The 24,159-nt window shown below is 39.2% G+C and overlaps 2 protein-coding genes and 1 long non-coding RNA gene across 3 annotated transcripts; 2 read left to right on the forward strand and 1 right to left on the reverse strand.

The window, feature by feature from the left end:
* Positions 1-4,134: 4,134 nt before the first annotated feature.
* On the forward strand, positions 4,135-18,427 carry LOC148851006 (plastid division protein PDV2-like). Its single transcript, XM_088946370.1, has 2 exons — positions 4,135-4,622; positions 17,629-18,427. Exons 1-2 carry the CDS (start codon positions 4,401-4,403, stop codon positions 18,265-18,267), a joined length of 861 nt encoding a protein of 286 aa, XP_088802496.1. The 5' UTR covers positions 4,135-4,400; the 3' UTR covers positions 18,268-18,427.
* LOC148851007 (uncharacterized) lies at positions 17,414-21,303 on the reverse strand. Its single transcript, XR_016099554.1, has 2 exons — positions 21,167-21,303; positions 17,414-17,905 (listed from the first exon to the last, which is right to left on the reverse strand). It is a non-coding gene; the product is annotated as an uncharacterized LOC148851007 (long non-coding RNA).
* On the forward strand, positions 19,504-22,670 carry HB1 (hemoglobin 1). Its single transcript, XM_088946371.1, has 6 exons — positions 19,504-20,557; positions 20,656-20,817; positions 20,963-21,086; positions 21,188-21,302; positions 22,098-22,214; positions 22,359-22,670. The coding sequence occupies exons 1-6, from the start codon at positions 20,503-20,505 to the stop codon at positions 22,503-22,505; spliced, it is 720 nt and encodes a 239-aa protein (XP_088802497.1). The 5' UTR covers positions 19,504-20,502; the 3' UTR covers positions 22,506-22,670.
* Positions 22,671-24,159: the final 1,489 nt, after the last annotated feature.

Raw genomic sequence — 24,159 nt, forward strand, 5'->3', positions numbered from 1 at the left:
GATAAATTAACAAAAGAAAAAGATACACCAAAAATAAAAAAACACTACAAAAAGAAAAGTCTAGCAAAGTAGGTAGGCTTGTCAATGATAATTGAAATTTCACAGCTCAATCGGATTGTCATATATTTGGATGAGGTGTTTATGTAATTAGACTTAGTTTTTTCAAATTGCATTTGATTAATAATAAAAAATAAAAAATACATAAAATTTATAAAAAAATTTGAATATATTATTATTATTATTATTATTATTATTATCAACATCTAGAATTGCTACATGCAAAGCATGTGCTTGTTTACTAGTTGTAGAGAAAAAAGGGAGATCAAGAGTATTCTCACCTCAATCCTCACATAGTCACATGACATGAATTTCTTTCTCATGTTGTTATCTACTTTTAAATTGAATTATTAAAATAAATATAACAAGGACAAACCCTAAACATGAAGCACCAGGGTTCCCTATAAGTAAAAACTTTGCACACACTTTTAAAGCATGGGAATCCAGTCTTACATAGCAAAAACCTCCCCATGAATTCAATATACATTATGGGAGATATTCCCAATGTGTGTGGTTGAATGCTATGTGAGCAAAGTTTTTGCTTGTAGGGATCTAAGCTTAAATGTGGATAGTAGCCTCCATCCAAACTAGTGTTAAAATCCAAATTTAACAATTAAAACTTAACCAAATACTATTCAAACAACATGCAATATTGCATGAGTTTACTTTCTATTTATTGTTATATAGTGAGGTTAATAACATGATGATGACCCAACAATTAAGATGGAGGCACGGGTTCAAATATGTGTAACTACACACTCTCTCTATGGTAAGGTTAGTGGACCTCATATGTACCTTGCGTTTGCCGCCAGCCCTTAATCCCCTACAATAAATGTGTAATATGTAATATAAAAAAGTCAATAACACATTATACTCTACAAAGATTGTATCTAAACTAAAGTCAATAACACATTTCTTTTGGTTGTAAAAAAGGAATCTAGAGTGTGGAGAGAGGAAAATAAATGGATTAGATTTTTGGCAAGGTGATTTGGACGTGAAGCCCAACATTATATAATAGAGATAAATTTTAACATAAAACTTTGCCACATGTTTTAAATAAGCGAAGGCCTTGCTGTTTGAATACTCCACTACTCTAGATGGTGGAATATAGCATGGTTGACGTTTGACAGGGAAAGAGGTGGTTCTTGGCTTTAGGAATCTTCCAAGCGGCAAAATTAGGTAGTTTAGTCGAGTCAAGATCTAGTGTTTGCAAGATTGTGTATGACAGGCTATATAACTAATCATGAGTGAATATGCCATTTTCTACGCACTTGGGGTCCTAAGTCAAGTTCCTTATCAGACTCCTTGAGGGCATCAATTCCTCCATCTTGTGTTAGACTTTTAACCGCATGCCCTTTCAGATACTAATACATTTTGCTACATGGAATATTCTCGGATCATTTAAGGTTTTAGACTTCTTTCTCCCGTGGTCATATGTCCCAAATACCTCTAAGTCAACAGTGAACCCATAAAACCCTACGTTCTGTTTGGTTTTAAAGAAAAGGTAGGGAAAGGACCTATACTTACCTTTTCATTCCTTTTCCTACATTTTTTCGAACCAAAGACAACCTTAATGGACCAGATTTCTATAGGATGACTTTCTTGGGGGGCCTAAAACAGGCACAAATAGGGGTGTTAATGATCGAATTAGACAATATCCGAATTCGAATTCAATTAGAAAATTTGATATTTGAATTTGAATTGGCATCTAATGGATATTGAAAATCAATGTTCGAAACCGAATTCGATTATATATTTGAATATTCAATTCGATTCAAATTTGATTGATTATTTGTTTTAGGTAATTAATAAATATACAAAATAAAAGTTTTATTTATATAAAGTAAATAAATATATAAATTATTTATATAAATAAAACATTATATATAAATATCAAATTGAATAAGGTCATATCCAAATTCGATTCGATTACTTAAATGGTATGAATAGGATATTCGAATTTCATTTGATTATGTCGAATCTCAAATTCGAAATCAGATTTTCAAGTACCGTTGATACCCCTAGGCACTAGCCTGTGTATCACTCCGCTTGGGCCTTGGTGGTTAACATCAATCAATAGCTCATATTGATTCCTAATTGTCTTAGATCACTTGTTGCTTTAGCTTATTCCATCCACAAATCATCATCATCATCCATGCCTTATCCCAACTATATAGGGTTGACTACGTGAATCCTAGTTTGCCAATTTGTTCTATTTAAAGCCATATCCATTGCTAAAATGTTAGTGCTTAAATCATTTCTATTGACCCATGTTATTTTTGATCTACCTCAAGCTCTTCTAGCCCCTTTAATGTGTAACAAATCACTTCGTCTAAGTGATGAAGTTGCTTGTCTATAAGCACATATCCAAACCATATTTGTCTACTCCCTACTCCCCCCCCCCCTCTCTCTCTCTCTCTCTCTCTCTTATTTGATCACCTATTGAAGCTTAGGTTCATATGGATAGCTTCATTCCTAATCATATCCTTTCTAGTTTTCTATTTATCCATTTTAGCATTTGAATTTTTGCCACATTCAGTTTTTGGATATATTGTTTCTTGACTGCCCAACACTCTCCTTCATATTACAACTATTTTGTAGAATTTTTTTTAGTATAACTAGTATTCGCCTATCACATAAAATTCCAAATATACCCCTATTTTGTCCATTCTAACCTTTGGGTGACATCCTCTTCAATCTTTCCCTTGTTATGAATTATTGAACTAAGTATATCTTGATTTACACTCCTATTATTACTAATTTACATGTCATATACTTAGTTTTAATCTTACTTATTTTAAAATTTTTTGTTTATAATTCATTTGTCCTTTAGTTTATTTTTGCAATTAATCATTCATTAGTTTCATCAATAAAAACAATGTCATCAACAAACAACATGCACCGTAGAGATTCCTTCTAAATATATATGTTTAGTCTATTCATTTATAATCAAGGCAAATGGATAAGGGCTAAATGTTGAACCTTGGTGAAGAACCATAGTAATTTTAAAATTTGAAGTCTCTCCCACTAGTGTTCTAACATTGGTTGTTGCCCCCTTGACAGTTCTCCAGTATGCTAGATGGCGGTTATAACTCTTAGCCTTGCCGTCTTTTATGGATTGGTTGGAAGTTATTGATTCTGGCTGTTTGGCTTTGTAACTTCTATTGTTAGTTATCATCTTTGTTGGAAACCTCTCATATCAGTTATGCTTGCCGGTTGTGGTGGTTTGGAAATGTACTTATCCACTTTTGTCGGTGATTTAATTTATCTTGCTTTGGTTGCAGAAGTGTTCTTTCGATTCTCCTTCATCCATATCTTTATTTTGTTATTCTTGAAAAATTGTCTCTGAACTTTATTTGGCCTTTTTGGCATCTCTTTGTATCAATCTCTTGAAAGAATGAAATATGTTTTAAGCCTTAAAAAAACTATAGTTTAATGCTTATATATTCCTTTTTTTTTTAAGGACTACACAATGGGAGGCCTCCAACCCAGGTGCACACGGGATTTGATCCCAATCTCCTCTATGACCGGGAGACCTTACCAACCAATTGGTTGGCACCTTTCTAATGCTTATATATTCCAAGTTACTAAACTAAGGCTGCCTTTTTAGAGTTAAAATACCCCTATGAACACCAAATCTTTAACAGAAAAGAAGGAGATGAGACCTTAAAATAAGGAATGCAAATGATTTCTTTGTTCCACCTTGTCCACAAATTTGTACGCATCTTTGCCTATTTGACATTATAATTGGGTGTTAGTTACTGTGACAATTCAGTAGGGACCATCCTATCACACTCTTATCCACTTAACATTACACTTGGATTAGGTTGCATTGCATCATTTATGAAGAATGCCCCATGAAAAAGATAATCGGATTAGGTTACACTTCATTGTTTATGAAGAAGGCGCCCATGAAAAAGATAAATAGAGATCCATGTCATCAGAATTGTAAAAGTTTTAATGTCAACCTTATGGTTGGGCTTGGGACCAGCGGTGTAAAACAAATCAAGCCCACAGTGGCCAAGTTATTATTCCATCCACAAATATTGATTATTTTTAGTTATTTTATTTCCCTAGGAAGATTCCGAACCGGGTCGACTACTTCCCACATTCTGGACTCCACCCCGGTTGGCCTCCACAGCGCATGTTTTGGCGGTTTTAGTTGTTTTTGGTCGATTGGCCGTCTTGAGTTCTCTCTCTCTCTCTCTCTCCCTCTCCCTCTCCGTGAGTAAGGTCCCAGTTCAATGTCAACCGTAGAAGTGGAAATAAAGGTAAATAAAATGGAAGATTTATTTTAAAATCTTAGAAGTAGAAGCAGAAGGTAAATCAACGGAGACAGGAACATGGACGGAGACGAGATTGGCGTAGTTCTATCTCGAGCTTCTGAGCTTCGTTCGAAGATTAACAACTACATCAACAATGCCACGACGCGGAACAAAGACTACCTAGGAGAAAACGGTTTCTGTTCTCTCGACGACGGCGGTCAAGCTGACGATGAAGCTGAGAGTCTTTTGAATATTCGCGACGCTCTTGAGTCGCTCGAGGAGCAGCTCGCTTCCTTGCAGGTCAGTCCCTTTTTGGCATTCTACGTCATTTTGCTCCCTGTTTTTCTATTTTCCTATCTTTGATGTGGTAACAATTCGAGGAACTTTCGTTGCATACTTGGGCTTCCGTGGTTGTTCTGTGAAACGTTTAAGACTTTTCTCTACTTCCGTTTCTTTAAGTTAGGGTTTCTGTTAGTATTTACCTTTTCTCAAACCACCCACCTGGTCATGATTTGTGATATTCAAGTGTCTGCTGAGTTTAGTAGCTGAAACGGATAACTTGTGGAAGGCATGCGGACGAGCAACCCGAAATATTCACCTTTTTTTCCGATAAGATACAGAATTAAAGAAATTTATACCTTATTCATATTCTTGGTATTTCATTTTGCGTATTTGGCAAGTCTGCCACGTTTTACTTTATTCTTTTCTAATCCTGTCAATGTTTTTTTGATGAATGTTCTAGTCCTGTCAATGTTCTTTTCCCAAAAGAGCCAGGTTAAATGAAACCTCAAAGTCTGGTAAGAATTACCATTTGAAGTATCTTGATAATGACAATTGTATATAATTTGTCAACTTATAGTTCAACTTCAAATTCGATGACATAATTTTCCACTAGAAATGACTTGGACAACCTTCCATAAAGGCAAATGTATTTTTCTTTAGCTATATTCTGATAACACTTTGTAATGCTTAAGAAAGCAGCAAAAGTCTTGGTTTCTTAACAATGCAGAATTACATGTTGAAGTTGAGATGGGACTCAATAAACTAAACTGTTGTAGTAATTTGGTTGCCACAGACTAAGATGCCAAGATATAAACAAGTATGGAGGAAACAGGGATATGACTCTTCATTTCTCAAAATCTATGATAGCAATGTGCATGCTAATAGCCATTTCCATCCAATATAATATAATCAAAGGAATTTACTGATGATGGTGAAATAAAAGAGTGCAGCTCCTGCACTCCATACAAATGGAAAGGACTAGCACAAAACATCTGATGCAGCTAATATAAACATTGTATAATACAGTAGAACGATACAAAGATCTATTCTTCTGAAAGAGTGATGGCATCCCAAGTCCCTTAGTCAATAGCCTAGCTAAGGAATTAGCTGATGTCAAAATCAATTTGGATGAGCTTCATTTTAGATGTCAATGATTTGTGGCTTTGCATCTCTACTGAAGTTCTGAAAATGTCCTGGCCCATCTTTCTTTCTTATTCTGAGATGGGGAAACTTTCATTCAAACCAAAAGGGAGGGTGTACATGAGATGATGTACAAAAGGGCTAAAAAACCAAAAAGAAATAGCCCTATCATAAATCAAGTAAGCTATTTGCACTATGCAAAATCTCTTTGTTTGGAATGTAATGACATATATTTTAGAATCTCTTTTTGTCTTTAACCTATCTAGATTCAGGGAGAAGTCCACTCCTGAACCTTGTAAAAGTGCCATGATCATTGCCTTGATAGAGCCTCTTTCACTAATATGTACCATTCCGGTGGGGGTACGATATGTGGAAGTTGGAACACTATGAAACCAAAGGTTTGATTCTTTTCGTCTGTATCTGACTGATACAGGTGGGGCCTGTATTGGGTCTGTATCAGCCAATACAGGCCTGATACGGACTGATACTATGTATGTATTGGCTGATACATTCAGATTTTGATATTATATAATACCACTCCTCTCTCTAATAACTCCTATAAGTACTCTCTATAAACCCTATATTTACTCCCTCTCTCTCTAATAGCTCCAATAATTACTTTCTCTCTCCTATATTTAATGCTACATTTAACATATTTAATTAATATTCAAATTCAAATTTAAAGTATGTCATTAAATACGCCTTAAAGCCTTAAGCTAGCTATAAAAACTACAAGTAAGAGGATTTGAACCCTGATCATGATGGTCCCTCGCAAGTAAGTTGTCCTAGAAATAAAATAGGAACAAAACTTCAGCCGTTCAGCGCTCTACGTTCCTTGTATATTGGCATTCTTGGCCTTGTAATTACTTTTTTGAGGTAACCTGTCCCTCCTTTAATACAATATACGATATACTTATAGCTTATAAAAACGGAATAATAAACTCCTTTCTTATTAATAATATTTTTATTCATCTTATTATAAAAATGAACCTCCCACATTTGGGACTTGCATATATATAACATAGCTGCACAGTTAGAAAGTTCACTTCAGGTTTCTTGTTTTGGATGCCTTATATAGGATGTTTGGTCATTCTAGTGGTGGAGTTTTGCCCGCCCAGTGCCACTTTTTTATTTATTTTTTGATAAGTAGTGCCACTTATTGAATTAAATGAGTAAAGAATGTCTGTGGGAGATTTCCTAATCCCCAATGTTATTATCAAACTCGACAACACTATGTTAGCATGATTGGGCTGTCTACAACTTGTAGCCAGCCAGGCCAGGTTGAGGCCCAGCTTCACAGTAACTGTTACTTGTCCTAATGAGTGGGCCATTAGTGAGTCCATGGGGTTGGGTAATTAGGGAGCTTCCTTGTAACGTAGAATCATAAAATGAATAAGTTATATGGGTTGAGAATCTTACGATATTGATTGGATCCATTATGAGTTAAGTGATACATTAAATTGTTTACATGGAACTACGAGAATGTTGCATGGCTGATGGTTGTTGAATTGGTCAAGTAGCGTGGTGTTTTGGTAAGATAGAGTTGGTTAAAGTCTTAAAACAAGGAGAGAATTTCTCCATTAGTTATTATTTGAGTGATGTAAATCCTATCTCATGTATTTAAGATGTTCTTAGAGTTAATGAAGAACTTCAGTTTATTTCTCTAATTTGGACTCTTGTCAGAGTTTGGGGGTGGTGGGTATCCTCAAACTCATCCAACTGTTCAAATTTCTCTTTGCTTATGTGCCAAAATCGGTGAAAGGGAAGAATAAAGTGATTTTATCTGATTTCCCTTTTCACATCAGTTGCCCAAACATTGCTGCTCCAATGACCTGTTACTTGGTCTCTCTCTCAGGCAAGTAACAAATGGTATTAGAGAAGGGATGGATCCCAGCTTTGAACGATGCATTGTACAATTGGAGAGTGAAGTTGGTTCTTTTGTGGTTGGGCAGGAAAAAATGATGGAACAGGAGATAGGTGAGGCGTCTTATTTGCCTTGCAGGTCTAATGGAGATTAACTAAGTGGGCCCATGACCCACAGGTCCCCAGCTGGGGCCATGAAAGGGGGAATTCTAAGGCACCTAATGGAGGAACTTTGAAGAGATCTCAATGAAATGATGTGCAAGCTTCAATGAGATTTTGCCAAGATTATGAAGAATATTAAGTAAACTATTGTGGTTGTATCCAGATCCAAAAACTGCAAAGAAATCTAGTCGATTTTGTTAGATCCCAAAGCACCCCACAAGAAAAAGAAGACAACAATGCGGTGATCAATAAGGCATACTGCATGGACAAAGAAAAATAAGTCAGTGAAGAAAGATCGGGAGACAGCATCAAATTGACAGTCAATGCAGAAACATATGGTGGGGATGGTACCAAAGATGAAAAATAGGAAGAAAATTCATATCAAGGAGAAACTCTACATCAAATTCAAATTCCACCCTTTATTTATTATAGAATTCAGTTTTTAGGGTTTTATTTATCCTTTATTGTAATCATCCTTTTCATTTGGGATCTTGGAGGTTTTGACCTTAGGGTAAAGCCAATTTTAAGGGGGGTGGAATGTTATGTGTCCTAATAAGTGGGGCGTTAGTGGTCGATGAAGTCAAGATAATTAGGGAGTTTCCTTGTAATGTGGAATCATAACATGAACAAGTTATAGGGATTGAGAGTCTTACGGTAGTGGTTGGGCACATTATGAGTAGGGAGTGGCGCATTAAGTTGATTACATGAAAATATGAGCACACTGCATGGATGAGGGTTGTTGAAGTAGTCAAGTAATGTTGGTAATTTGTTAAGATAGAGTTGGTTAGAGTCTTAAAATAAGGAGAGAACTTCTCCATTAGTTATCTTTTTTTTTTATGGAAAAGGTAAAGTAATTTTATTCTACTAAAAAACAAACAAGCTGGGATCAGACCCAGAAGGGCAGCCTGAAGACCACAGCAGTTACACTTTCCACCAGAAATCAGAACAATAAAAAGAAGACAAATTCAGACTTCCTCAGATACAGATATCCAAGAAATCAGTTTGCCCACTTCTCCATTAGTTATCAATGGAGCATTGTAAATCCTAGCTCATGTACTTAAGCTGTCCTTGGAGTTAATGAAGAAATCAGGTAGGTTTTCAGTCAAATCTTTTTACAGCAGCCTTTGCAGGGAGGGGGAAGATAATTCCCTGAAGACTTGGTATGGAGGACGGTGGTTCCTTTAAAATTCTCCTTTTGTCTATGGGTGACAGCTTTAGGGAGGTGCTTAACAGTTGACAATTTGTCAAAGAGAGGTTCGGTAGTAGAACCAAGCAGATGAGTCCTATGTGGTAACAATTCTGAAATGTTGGAGCATCTCTTTCTGCACTGCAGAATCAGTTGGGTAATTTGGATGAAAATGCTAGAGAGTTTTGGAGTTCAGTCGTGCCTCCCAAGGAATGTATTGGATCTGTTACGGGGCTGGGGTCTGAGGGGTCTGCGAGGAGAGGTAAGATTGTATGCAAGGTGTTGCAAGCGGTGGTGGTGTGGTCAATCTGGTCGGAAAGAAATATGAGACTATTTGGGGAAGGTTATATTTCCTGGGTGGCGACTCACAAACTGTTCAAGAATTGTCCTTACAATTCTTTTTTGGAGCATAATAATCTTTTTGTATGTTTATATTTTGTTTTTTTTTGAGATGTACAAAGCGCTTGTCTTGCTCAGTGCCTCAGTGGGCAAGGCTGTTCTCTTTCAGTCTTATTTTTAATGAAATACTTTACCTTTTCTCTCAAAAAAAAAAAGAACTTTGGATCTTCTCTCTAATTTGGACTGTTATTAGAGTTTGGAGGCAGTGGGTATCCTTAAGCTAACCCATCTATTCAATTTTCTCTTTCTTATGCATCAGAATAGGTGAAAGGGAAGAAGAAAGTGATTTCATCTGACTTCCCTCTCACACCAGTTGCCCAAAATCACTGTTCCAATGACCTATCACTAATTCTCTTTTTCAGGCATGTAACAGTATTATTGTAGGTTAAGGCCTTTTTTCCCGAGAAAAGGTAGCTTTCATTCAATAAAAAGGGGAAGTACATGAGAAGATGTGCATCAACAAAGCAAAAAGCAAGAAGGCCATACATGCCTACATAAGCAGAGATCTGTCACTATACAGATAATCCAAGTGTGCACCAGACTTAGTTAGGCCATCTGCTACAGTGCTACTTCATTTAGTTCCCTAGGAATCCAGCATAAGTTTACATCCATCGAGTTCAGAATGTCTCTTGCTTCAATCAGGTAGTGAGCTAGTCTCCGAGGACCCACTTGGCCCCTCCTCTCTTAGCCACTTGATGGTATTTGCAGAGTCTCATTTGATGGTTAAATTCAAGATGCTAAGATCTCTAGCTATGTGGATATCAGTGAAAACATCCATAACCTCTGCCTTGGTAGAGTTTCATCCAGGTTTCCTATGATACTAATTGAAGTTTAGAGTCTTCACTCCTTCCTTTGTAGAGACTGTGCCTCAGGAGGTGGCCCAAGGCCTTGGGTAGGAGAATAGGAAGTTGACCACATTCTTGTGAAGGTCACTTATGGATATACCTTTGAAGAGCTCTGAGTTAGTGACCCACAGAAAGGAACCAAGGTATGGGGAGATCAATTCTTCCCAAGATCTAGACTTATTCTCAAAAATGCGGTTGTTTCTTTCTTCCCAAACATCCCACATCACTGCATGAACAATAATTTGCAGGAAATCCTTAATGTATTCAGGACAGGAGTAATCCAGCGGTCATCTATAAGGTTAAGAAAATGTTGCCAATTTTTCCTCGTTTCTTGACAATGGAGAGGTAGTGATCAACAGATAACACTGAGGCATAAAATGCCTCTTCAAATAAGCTTCTGGAACAAAGAGGAATGTGGGGGCAACAAATCTTCTTAGAAGGGAAAGGGGTGCTATGCACTTCTGCAATCAGAACCTCAAAAAAAGACTTGGTTGAAAACTTTCCGGCAGGGTGAAGTTTCCAAATGCGGCTATCAGTAAAGTTAGGGGAAATGTAAACCTCCCTAAAGGTATGAAGAAGTCAGCAACCTGACTTCTACATCCCTTAGGGATCTTATAAGGTTCAGGTTCCAGTTGATTTCAGAGGGGGAGGGAAGGAGGCAGGAGGAGATGTTGGAATTTTGGTTCAGGGAGAGGCCAAATAACTGAAGGAAACAGGCAGCCAAAGTAGAATGACCCTACCAAATGTCAGTCCAAAATTTTATCCTATTTCCATTTCCCACTTTATACCTAATAAAAGAATAAAGCTATTATAAATGGAGGTTATACCTTTCCAAGGGTTGGTTTCTTTCACCCGGTTCCATTGGTACTACAGTAGGTAGCCAAAGGTATTTATTGACATCTATGATGGTTTGTAATTTGAGTGATAAATTAGGATTGTACAATTGGTAGACATGTAATGTGCTGATGTTTACTCTACATGCAATTCCAGCTTCGAATTCTCAGTGCAGCCTGCCTTTTGAAATTCTGTCCTAGTTGTGGTTGAGTCTATTGGGATGAAAAATCCACCTTTTGAAAATTTGAAATTCTCAGTGCTACCTCTTGGTATGGATATTATTTCTTTTTTCATTTTTTATCTCTAACAATGACATAGATGTCAAGGTGATGCCTAGGCGACAAGGCGCCCTTGGGGGCTTACCTCACCTAATTGCCAAGCAGTTTTCTACAGTGTTTTATAAAAAAAACTTTTATATTCTTAATTTTTTGAGGTTATAATTATAAAATAGACATTATTAAACTAAAATAATCATTTTATGTGTTTATATACTAATTTCTTTTTATTATTTTCTTGTTTGTTAGGGTTTAATCAACACAAACATTGCTAAATGCTGTATTGAACCATCAAAGACTTCAAAACCTGAACCAATAAGTAAGGAAAAACTTAAAGTGGTGTTTAATCAACATATTTCCTTCTTCCACTTCTTCTTTTCTTCCTTTCCTATAACAGAAATAAGGGTTCAGCCCCTATATTTTTTGAATTTTCTTTCCTTTCTTATTTACTTAAAAAAATCCATTACCTAGGTGACTAGGCGGCAAGGCGCCCCACTTCGCCTAGCCTCGCCTTGGCGCCTTGAAAACTATGAACAATGATCAAAAAGGTTTTTATTGATAATCATGAGAAATATGGGCTCCTACATCCAAGAAGATTGGAGTTAGAGGTGTAAATAGGCACGAACTTGGACCGGCCTGGCACGATGGTCCACGAGCCGTGCCAGGTCCGGCACGACCATGCCGGCCGGCATGGCCCATATATTATTTATATAATATATTAATAAAATAAATAATTTTTTAATTTTATTATACTAATTTATTTAATTATTGTATATATAAGCAATTGTATACACAAAATTTATATAAAATTAAAATTTTAAGTTTTTTGTCATTTTTTTAAATAAATAGCTATGGCTTGATGCACTGCCAAACTTGGCCCAAGGCTCGGCCCATGGGCCAGCCTGGCATGTGGCACGACACAGGTCCGCACGGGCCTGGGTCGTGGGCTGTGCCGGGCTGACCCCCAAATTTTTCACTAGGGAGGGCGGCACAGCCCGTGGGCCAGCATGTCATGGCCCACACTTTGCGCGGGCTGCCCGCGGGCCGTGCCATGCCAGCCTGGCACGGGAACAGAGTTTAAGTAAGAATCCCTTGGAATGGAGACTCCATTCTAAAGGTGACCTTTCCAGTTCCCACCTTTCCCTTCATCCCTTGCGAGCGTCTCAGCTAAGCCATATTCTACAAGGAGCAAATGAATTGCCAAAAAAATTCTGTTATGGTAATAAAAATTAAACAGCTTGCTTGACACATTCCAACAATCTGTATGTTTTTTGTGTATTGGTTGTGTGTGTAACACATCTTGGGTTTCAACCACAGAAACAACTATCTGTAGCAGAGTAAAGCTGCCAAAGGAAAGGGTTAACTACCACTGGAGTAAGAGCAACTTTCTTTTTCCTATTTTTTTGGTAAGAGAGTAAGAGCCACTGAGAAAGGGCTATTTGTCACCATGTAAGAGCCATTGAGATGTTTGGCTGTGGAACATGGTGATATCTGATATATTATGACCCTAAAGATTAAATGGCTTGGCTTGGAAAACTTCAACAGTCCTAGGGCTTTTAGCATATTGGTGGTAAAATACATGGGGACTACTTGTACATTGGGAACTTTCGTAGTCTTAAAACTTGTCTTTTCCAAAGTTGTTCAGGGAATAGGATATCTATTGCCTTCATCCACAATCATGATTCACTGGATTGTAGACCATTTCAGGATTTTGAAATCAATTAAACAGGAACATTTTTTTTCCTTTGTTCTATTTTATCGTCGATTCAAAGATTTGGTTGCAGATGATGAAATTTTCAACTACTTTGCCTTGGTACCCTAGTTAGATCTTTCACCAGTGGTAAGGATTGTACACTTCTCAATTAAAAGTGTTTCTGTTTAGTTCATTTTGAAATCCTGAAATGATCTTCTTGATCTCTTCAAGTTTGTTCTTTTTCCTTTTATCCTTTTATTATTTTGAAAATATTACAGTTGTTAGATCTTTAATGACCACTTGTGCAATTCGTTAAACTGGTCTTCTTGCTACTTATCATTGATTAATGGTTAACTTGTGAATCCTATAAATTCACAATCCTAATTCATGATCATTTTGGACTTGTAAAGAGCCAATTATAAAACTTTTGTTTTTATTAATGAAACTGATGGCATTAGATCATTGACTTATAGGATTGATCCACATGGATAAATTGGCTGGTTTAGCCACTGTTACAGGTTATAAATCATTGGTCACTAGGGGAGTGTTGATAAAATCTCTCAACCTTTGGATTCCAATTTGGAAAGGGTTATGACCATGAAAACTGGAACCTTTTGGATTCCAATTTGGAGACGGAGGGTTTCTGGGTTAGATGGAGGACAGAGGGCTTGGAATTGATGTTGAATTTGGTTGTTATACTATTACATTAGCTGGCTGTTGTATTCTTTGGGGCATGGGTGTTAGAGGAAGGTGACTATTAGGTTGTTGTTTGGTGGATAGTTTGTTCTGATAGTTCTTGGAGTCTGCATAATTTTATCAAAGGTTGAGGGAACTTCATCTTTTAGAGCATCCTGACATCGAATTTGTCACACCTGTCAGCGAAGCTTCTGTAGTAGAGAACAATTGGCAGGAGGTGTGTCAGCCTTAGAGCATCAGCATCCTGACATTGAATTTGTCATACCTGTCAGCAAAGCTTCTGTAGTAGAGAACAATTGACAGCAGGTTTGTCAGACTTAGAGCATCCTGACAAGGTATGATAGAGCATTCAGTAATTATATTGGGGGGCAACATGATGGTGGATCTTACATGCGATCTTCTCACAAGAAGAAAGAAAGCCAGGCTGAGAGAAATAGGTCTTGAATCTGAGTAAAGATACGGAACAAGTAACCGCGGTATTTATTTAAGTTCTGTGATCAAAGACGGGGATGATGGAGGGAGAAGGGATAAAGAGAAAGATAGGGAGAAAATAGCAAGGGTGAAGAATGTAAGAAGGAGAAGTTGGCCTGGCTAAATTGCCCCTCTCGCCCTGATGACCATGGTTCTTGCCTTCTGGGCCCAATGATACAACCCTCAGAGACCAGGGGTGTACCCTGTCTGACCACCCCAGTTCGCATCAGCCTCCTGACAAGAAAAGCCACACCGACATTCTTCAATCTTGTATATCAGCAACTCAGAAAATGAATTCATTAAGAAAAAATAATGAAGTACAACAAGAAGTTGTGAAGGATACAAGTAGACACCCTGTCTAAACCCCGAGCATTACAACTGTGCCCAAAACATAGACTGTCTTTGTACTCCTTGCTTAGAAAGACCACCCGCCAAACAGTTGGCAGATCCTCTGACCCATTGGACTTGAATAGACATGTCCCTAGAAAAGCCATTTGTACCTCCTAGGTCGTTCCTTAGATGCCAAGAGATTTCCTTCACCTTTCTTTAACCAGTCCACCACTACTTTGGAATCTCCTTCAATGATGCCTTTCAGAACCCAACTCCTTGGCTTTCTCAAGACCAAAGACAGCTGCGAAAAATTATGCTGTAGCCACGTCATTTTGTTCAACTGGACCTGAAAATAAGGCACAGATATTACCTTCCTCATTCCTGATCACCCCTCCAATTCCAGAGGGGCTTGGATTGCCCACACAACTCCAATCAAAATTTAGTTTCAACCAGCCACAAAGCGGAGGTGACCAATCCACTGCTGCAATCTTTCTTCTAGAAGAGTTAGCTATAGCCCCCCAAGATCTGAAGAAATCATCAACTTTAAAATCTGAGAAAAGAACTGAGGTACTGGCCCATTGTGCAACTCTTAGGGTTGTGACCTCAATCAATGCCTCCTTGGTTCTTTCCTTTTCTCCAAAAATTTTAGAGTTTATTTCCTCCCGAACTGTCCAAATCACTGCTGCCCTTGTGTCATGGTCTGATACAGGCTTAGCCTTGCCTATGCTTGGCGAGCTTACGTTGAGTGGCACTATTGTAAATTTTGCCAGTATGATTATTGGGAGAAGTCATGTTTCCTATTGGTAGACCACCAAAAGCTTAGCGTACTTTTTGAGAGGGGCTCCTTGGGTGCCTGATCTTGACACTCCTAGACCAACTTCCCTTGCGGGGTGGCCTTGGTTAATGGCTAGCACGACTACCAGAGTTCCTCATGGGTGCACACATGCTCATGGGGACAGTGCATGGACTGGCACTGTGCCACCGACATTGAAGGGAGGCTTGGCATGTGGGCCTGGCCTAAGCATGTCCCTTGACTATGCCAGCCCCATGTCCAAGCTGAATGAGCTACCCGTTGCCCATAGCACACGGGAGTATTCCGGCCCAGCAGTTGCCTATCATCATCGGCACAAATGTGCCTATCATTGTTGGCATACAGGTGTCCCTTCTCATCGGCGCCAAGTCGCCCCACATCATGGTTGTCCCCCTTTGGCACATAAGAGGCGCCTCCCATGGACCGGCAAGAGCCAGTAGAGAGCCCCGGCCATGTGCAATGAGGTCATGAATCATGATCCAGTGCCACTAAACAACTCTCCCAAGTTAACAGGAGGAAGCCAACTGCAACCAAATAGCGAAGCGAACCAGTCCCAGATAAAACCAACAGGAGATGAACTGCAGTCTCATTGTTAAGCTTGCATAAGCAGCACCAGTTGGGAGTCAAACACAAGCTTGGCCTCTTCCTTTGAAGTTTATCAGTATTAATGCAGCCATAATACACTTCCCAACAAAAAGCACCAACTCTAGGAGGGATGGAAGAGCACCAAATTTCCTTAATAGGGGAGGGTAAGGAAGATATATGGGAGTTAAAAAAAGACTTACAAGTGAAGGACCCAACTGAATTGAGGGTCCACACCCCCTTCCCTAAGGACCACAGGATTTAGCAAAGAAAGTAAGGCAGACACAAAGGGGATTTTAAACTCTGAGATTCCTAGTGAAGCCCAAATTCCAGTTTAGACTAGGAGGGGGGGGGGGGGCAGCAAATGAACTCAGACATATGTCTACCCTTGAGATTGGAAAGAGCATAAAGAGAGGGGAAGATCTCCATCAAAGGGGACTCCCCAATCTAAATGTCTTCTCAGAACCTAATATTCTGACCTGAAGCCAAGTCATACCTGATGCAACTGAAGAATGTAGGAAGATAGTCATAGGTAGCTTTCCAGGGAGTAGTTAACTCTGTGAAGACAACCAGCATCCCATCCATTACTTGACAGCCCATGAATACTTCCCAACTCCCAATCCCCCTTTTTCCTTTAGCTTTGTCACCTTCTCCTAACGTACCAAATGATCTTTCTTCCCTTCCCCAGGTTCCCACAAAAAATCTCTCATAATCTTTTCCAAATTTCTCACAACAGCTTGGGGCATTCTAAAAACCAACAAACCGTAATACCCAAAGTCAAAAAAAAAAAGTTGTAGTTGAGCCCGGATCTGCTGTTTCCGCAGCTGTCTATGATGGGCTGCATAAGCAACCACAAGTGGACACACTAGTGTTTTGTATGCATGGGATCCACACCCCTTGTTGATTGGTTATGTAGCCCATTATACAGAGCAGTGTGAGCAGCAGATCCCGAATGGTTGCAGTCAGGGTGGACCTCACCATTTAGATGAATTGAGAACATCTCCCATGGATAATAACATACAAGTACGGGAGATGTTCCTGATGTGCGACTGGAACATGCTGTGAGGTCGGTGTGAGGAGCAGATCCGGACTCCATTTAGATACAGACTACCATGCACATAAAAGTCCTCTGTTATATGGTGATTCATGCCTTAAGGCCCATATTAAGGACAAAATGGAATATGCAATTCAAAATTTACTGTCAAGAATCGATGGCATCTAAGAATATAGTATGGTTGATAAGGGCATTTATCAATTTAAGAGTCTCAACCACCTCCTTGCTCGCATGTGCCTGATTGGCTTATTGAATTGAAATTGATGGACTGAACAAAAACATCAAAATTAAATTAATTGAAATGAAGTGGTTTTTTATCGGAGATGAATTATGATTGGATACAGTCTTGATTTTTCCCTCACAAACTTGTTTCTGTTTCTTGCTATGCCTAATTTATCAAATTTATGATATTCTTTGACATTACTCATTTCTAGTTGAACTTTTCCTTGTACTGTTCATGATACGGTCTTTTAGGTCTATTAACATAATTTTCTTGTATTACACTTGAACTGATTGTAAAGATATGGACAATTTGCTTTGTCCTTGACACCTTGTTTTGAGTATCATGTGTTGTCAAGGTCCTCATTTTCTTCACTTCTTTGAAGCACAAAACTGGACTACAGAAATATACTATTCTCAATTATCCCTTCAGGGTTCATCATGATTCTTTCTTGTTTGATTAGGTTCTGCAACAACAGCAGCGGTATGAAAGGGAAGTAACATTAGCTGAAATTGACAACAGCCGCAAGATACTACTCAAGAAACTTGAGGAGTACAAAGGGGAGGACTTGGAAGTGATCCGTGAGGCTTCTGCCTTTGCTAGCGAGACGGTTGAGCAGAAAGATGATCTCCTCCTTCCGCCATATCCAAGCCGGCCCCCACATTCTTTAGTTTTGGACAATAGCTATTCCTCTCACTTCTCTTTTGCTCGTAAGTTCTATCGGAGTGGTGATCCAATCCCTGAGGCAAAAAAGAGTATGAGTGAGTTGGATAAAAATCATAACCAAGGACCTACTAATGACCCTCCGAAGAGGATGAGACTTGTCCTAAACGTGGCATCCAAAATGGCCCTTACCCTCGTTGGTGTGATATCTGTGCTAAACTTGGCTGGTTTTGAGCCAAGTCTCAGGAGGAATGCCCAGTTTAAGGTGCTTGGCATTCTTCAAAAGCCTTCCAATGACAAAAGAACCGCAATTAAGTGTCCACCTGGGAAATTCTTCGTGATGGAAGCTGGGGAACCTCGGTGCCTTGTGAAAGAGAGGGTTGAAATTCCATTTGGGACTGTTGTTAAGACACCCGATGTAAGTTATGGTTGCGGCTGAAATGGTATGATGCATCATTTCTTGTAAAGTCTGTGTCGGTTGTTAGTTCTGAGGTTGAAATTGCATCTTAAAGAGCAAAGAATACTTTGTCGTCGATTGTTTTTTTTTGATAGATAAAGCAACTTATATTAGCTAATAGAAATATCAACATAGTTAAGTACATAGGTATCCCCTGGGGTTAATTTAAGAAGTAAAATAAGTCCTGTGGAGATTTCTTTGCTGTCTGGGCCACTAAATGAACTGGGATATTGAACTTTCTATAAACATGACTGAACTGTAATAGCTGTTGCCTGGTCATAAGCAAAAGCCATAGGCAAGATCCAGGAAGAGAAGCTTACGATTGAAGCGCTTGGATCACTTTCAAAGAATCCGAATAAATCAAGATATCGCTTTTGGAAAGCTGAGCAGCCTGCTGCGTTCCTCGCAAAATAGCAATAGCGTGTATTATTTTCCTTTGCTGTGTATAACCTTGTGGATTTTTCCTCAGCCCTGGTTAAGGCTGATTCGACAAGTCTCCGCTACAACCAGCAGCCAGAGACCTTTATCAACGGAACCAAGCCAATTGACACTTCAAAATCTTAAAATGTATTTTGAGAAAACTTACCAGCTTTTAAGTGTTGTACTTTGGGTTTACTTAACTTTATAAATCTCCAAAATAGTGGAGCTTTTAGATTTGGAACATTTCCAGATGGGTGAAAGTTCCAAATCTGGCTCTTCAGTATTTTTTTATGGGCTACACAGAAAGACACACGGAGGTACAGTTGATTAGTATTTAGCAAAGAAACGTGAGTGTTCGTCTAAAGTAATCAAGACCTTGGGCTAGGCTGGCTAAGCCCACGGATTTCTCATGGTTGGGCTGATACACATGTATACATGAATCAGGAGAAGTTTACTGTGTTCTTCTCTAATTACTTGTGCATGCGGACCTGGTAGGGCATGACATAAACTAAATCCAATCCGTCCATCAGTTAGAGGCTTTAAGGATTGTTATTGTTTTCTGTTTTCTGGTATTGAGTTCTATACACAGTTGGATGTGATATGGGGCGCGTTGTGGGGAGATAATGAGAATTCTTTTCTGGCAGACTACAGTTCACACCTTCCCCAATATGATCTGATACGGCAAGTCGGCAACTCCACATTTCATGCATGATGGGCCCCAGCTCATTTTAAGATGTGTGGTATGGGAGGTGTTGGAACGTTTCTTTAAGGAGATCCCAACTCGTTTACCCAAGCCTCACTCCGGTTTGAGATCACATCTTCGCCCCACAAGGAGCTGCCCATCACATCCCTATCGTGTATTGAAAACATATTCAGGACTGATACTATCATCTGGAGATGTTTCTAATACTTGGTCGGAATATGCTGTGCGGCAGAGATGTGAATTCCTCCCATTTTGGTACATGTGAGTCCATCCTATCATAAAAGGGAGTTTACATCTGAACCCCACAATACCCACAGCACATCCCCACCTTGTATTAGAAATATCTCCAGATGATATCTCATCATCTGCCATACTTATTATCGGGAGATGTGGAATTGTGCTGTGGGGCGCCCCCTTGTGAGGAGCAGATCCGGTCTTGTAAATGCCTTCTTTGGCAAGTGGGACGTCCTAATCCTTCGCGTACAGGTAATAAATTTTAGTCCAGGTACGGTTGACCAAGTTCTAGATTGAAGCCGACACGTTCAACTTCAACCGGTTCGTGAACGTTTCGTTAGACTAGGATTTAGAATTTAGAGGAGTAAATGCATGATGCATCTGAACCCAAAATTGTTCCATTATATCATATGATGCCTCCACTCCATCTCCGTCGTCCAATAGTAATAAATCAAGCCTCGCTTTTCATACATTGCTTCATTACACGTGATAAGAGTCCAAGACTCTCTCTAGTCTGTAAGAAAAACCATTCTCATCAGACAGCCCCTGGTTTCTCCATAATTGATTAAATCGTATTGCGACTGATGAGGATTCGGAAATCAATAAACAAACTCAAACCCACCCTTCGCTTTCCCGAAGGTTGTAGCTGGATTCGGAAATCAATAAACAAATCCAAACCCACCCTTCGCTTTCCCGAAAGGTTGTAGCTCTCTGTCCAGTCTCCACTCTCCACTCGCGCACCGGCGCACGTTCCTTTTCTTTCCCTATATAAAAATATCTAATGCCTACTCCTTTGATTCCAAGTACCTCCTTGTATTTTATACCAGACCTGACCTGAAGATAAACACCAAAGAAGAGAAATGCATTTGTTGAGCAACATCCTTGCTTCAAAAGCTACACTTCTCCTCTCAAGAGGTGAGTATGTATATCTCTGTCTCTGGCAATCTATCCTCTCCTCTGCTTCTCCATCCTTCACCTTGTTCGGTTAATGAACTACTTTAATCTGATCGCAGGAACCCGTACATGCGATGTTGCAGCGAAACTATCGACAATTTGCGCCCAGCAAGGACAGGCTTCGAGATCCAGGTCACGCCATTCCGAAGAGCTTTCGTGGGCCAAGAGGGATGGATCGAGGAACGCCCTCGTTTCTACCACTACCAGTCTAATAATAAACAGTATATTCTCTCTCTCTCTCTCTGTCTGTTATTCTATGTGCATTAATTAGTTGATGCATCGTTTGGATTTTGTTAAAGAAACAATCGATCTAAATCAAAATGGAAACTTATGTTGATAACAATTTGAATTGTATGGTGGGTCAAGGTGTGGAGAGAAGTGGGAGGTTGAGTGTAAAAGCTTTCACTGAAGAGCAAGAAGCTCTTGTAGTGAAATCATGGAATGCAATGAAAAAGGATGCCGGAGAGTTGGGTATGAAATTCTTCTTAAGGTATATCTGCATCTATCTATATCTATCTATAGAAAGTAGAAAATAAGTAATTCAAAGAGAGAAAGAGAGAGAGAAATTACAGATATATTGGACTGTTGCAGGGTCTTCGAGATCGCACCGTCGGCACAGAAGCTGTTTTCATTCTTGAGAGACTCCGATGTTTCCCTCGAACAGAATCAAAAGCTCAAACCACACGCCAAGACCGTGTTCGTCATGGTCTGTTTCATTCTTTTGCCCCTTCTATTTTTATCTTTTTTGCCTTTATGGTTTTGGCTTGTGGTAATGGTTCTTGGTTGGAGAGTTGAGTTGAGTCGGTAGGAATGGCAACGTGGCGGGTCACTTCACTCCGTCAATTTCAGGTTGGGTCAGTGCCCCACAATACATCGCAACCGTGCAGTGGGAACATCTTCCGTACTTGCCATTGGTAGATGCTCCCAATTGACGGACGGGATGTGCTGTGGGGCGCCCTCAGTGAGGCACAAATGTGAATTCTTTGTCCTCGGCCTCTTAGCCTGTAGCTAAGATACAGGGGTTGCGCCCCACAGCACATCCCCGCCGTGCATAGGGAGCATCTCCCGATGATGATATCATCTGTTCGAATATACTGTGGGACGTTGTGGGGCGCAGATTTGCAATCTCTTGCCACTTTTAGGACAGATGTGAGGTGAAATGCTATTCATCCTGGGTCCCACCATGTCTGTAGGGGGAATATTCCAACTTCCAAGGGCTGCATAAGCTCGCTGTGTTCATTACAATCCTTTATTCTTACACATAAGAGCCAATCCGATAGCCAATAGCCATAGATAAAAGATTAAAATTGGAGAGGCAATGGGTCCGTATGAATAAAGGCCCAATGGGCCCTATTATGTTAACTGCTAGGATGATGGGCTGAAAACATAGGCCTGACAATAAGTGGATCCCAAGTCTAATGAATCAAGTTTGGTCTTCACTCTTCACAAATAATCCAAAACAAAATTTTCTTCTGATCGTGTTCTCCCTTCTGTTTGTTAGACTTGTGAGTCGGCGGTGCAACTCCGGAAGGCCGGCAAGGTTACAGTGAAAGATTCAAGTCTGAAGGAGCTGGGTGCTGTTCACTTCAAATATGGTGTCGTCCCTGAACATTTCGATGTAAGATTTCGAAACCCCATTTGCATTCTTCCCTAATCAATCGCTGCTGATCTCACACTCCTCAGCCAGAGGTCTTGGCATTTCATCACACACAAATTAACCAGACCTGTAGATGATATAAACTTATAAAAAATGGTTCTGTAGGTGGTGAAGTTCGCGCTGTTGGAAACAATAAAAGATGCAGTTCCAGAGATGTGGTCGCCGGAGATGAAGAACGCATGGGGAGAAGCTTATGATAAGTTGGTAGAGGCCATACAGAAAGAAATGAAGCCCTCCTCTGGGGATTCTTAAATAGTCTTAACCATGAACGTGATATCGCTTCCGTCAAATTCATAAATAATCTTAGAAAGACTGAAGTAGCAATAAATATTTCAGATTCTTTCTATTGTGAATTACTTGTACTGTCTTTGGTAATAGTTTGTATCATAGTAATCAGAATCTCTTTTCTTTTCTTCATGTTGTTTTGTTCTTTCTTCGGTTCATTCTACCGTCCGGCCGGCATTGAGACGATGCATGGATGGATAGTGGATTCTAATGGTGGGTGTTTACCATGAGTACTGTTGGACGCAAGACAAGACCGTATCAATATTTTAATAAAAGAGGTTTGATCTGACCAAGTGCAAGGATCTTTGGTTCAAAAAATGAGAGGAACGTGGTGAAAAGCCTTTATGGCCTTATGGGCCCCAAATCAATTTATCGCCCGAAAGATGATTTCTTGATCATTCAGCCACAACGATCAGATTCGCAGTGTTGCTCTGATATATGTGTGTGTACATAATGATCCGGGTTGATTGCTTTATTTAGGAAGGGCTGGAAAAAAAGCATAGAAAAAGAGTAATGAAGGGTCTGGGTTGGTTGAATCCCCAATTTTAAAACGAGCTCTTGAATATCTCAAGTGTCTTCAATAAAGTGAAGTCAAATCTAACGATGTCAGTGGAATCTTCTTTTGATTTAAACGGATATGGATGTTGAGAAGTTATATATGAAAAAGGGATTGGCGAAATTGTTGAAGGTTGGTAATTTGGACATACTCCCTGTTTTGATAAAGAGGACACGCCGCAGTATGTTGAAGTGAGGACCCATAACGAAACATAGAAAAATCAGTGGCCTAACCTAAACTAAACTAAAAGCACACATCACTTTGTGTATCATTTATGAAAAAGATGTGATCACATCAAGTGATCAAGGAAAATCTATCATGCCAAAAAGATATGATATGGGAAGAATTTTGATCAATTAAAACATATCCATGAATTTTGATAAATAACATTTGATTGACTATCCACGTAATATCAGTCACATAGAGAATATCTCATCCTCCTAATATTATGCAGGAGGAGATGTTCCCAATTCATGAGGTAGTGTGTTGTGAATATATGTGGGCATGAACAAATGATCCAAAGTTAAAAAATAAATAAATAGGAAACTATTTAACATACATGGTTATGATTATTGTGAGGATGGTGTGAGGACTGAATCTCATTTTCGAAAAAGTGTTTCAACATGATCTATTCACGCACATCTGATGGATCCCAATTGGGTAGATCATATTGGCAGTCAATTGAGGCAGTTTTCTACTTTTCTTCGTTGGGAGGAGATCCCAACTCCAGATTTCGGTAACGTGTAAGATTGGCCTGCCTGCCACTCTGCGAGTCATGAATTGTGAATTGTGATTAGGGATGCCAATGAGTCAAAAAGTTCAACACCATATGAAGATTTTATTTTATCTTTTAAAAAAAGTGATATTTTATATTTATATAAATGCATTCTATGTGTACACGTTAAAGTCGTTAATTTTATTTAAATTTTTAATTTTTCTTCAATTTAACTGGTGAACACATTTACGCATATACGTATGCATCGGCAAGTATGTGCGTTATAAGGGTGAATTGCTTAAACCTCCCCGGAAGTTTCTGGTTAATGTTGAAATCTCCCTTGAAGTTTG

This window comes from Nelumbo lutea, chromosome 5 (genome assembly GCF_056320005.1).
Source record: "Nelumbo lutea isolate HS-2025 chromosome 5, American lotus-T2T, whole genome shotgun sequence".
Classification (NCBI taxonomy): Eukaryota; Viridiplantae; Streptophyta; class Magnoliopsida; order Proteales; family Nelumbonaceae; genus Nelumbo; species Nelumbo lutea.

Coding starts and splice junctions, on each gene's coding strand:
- LOC148851006 (XM_088946370.1), top strand. CDS start 4,401: ATGGACGGAGACGAGATTGGCGTAGTTCTATCTCGAGCTTCTGAGCTT. Junction 4,623..17,628: donor AGCAGCTCGCTTCCTTGCAG/GTCAGTCCCTTT, acceptor TTGTTTGATTAG/GTTCTGCAACAACAGCAGCG.
- HB1 (XM_088946371.1), top strand. CDS start 20,503: ATGCATTTGTTGAGCAACATCCTTGCTTCAAAAGCTACACTTCTCCTC. Junction 20,558..20,655: donor TACACTTCTCCTCTCAAGAG/GTGAGTATGTAT, acceptor ATCTGATCGCAG/GAACCCGTACATGCGATGTT. Junction 21,303..22,097: donor CCAAGACCGTGTTCGTCATG/GTCTGTTTCATT, acceptor TCTGTTTGTTAG/ACTTGTGAGTCGGCGGTGCA.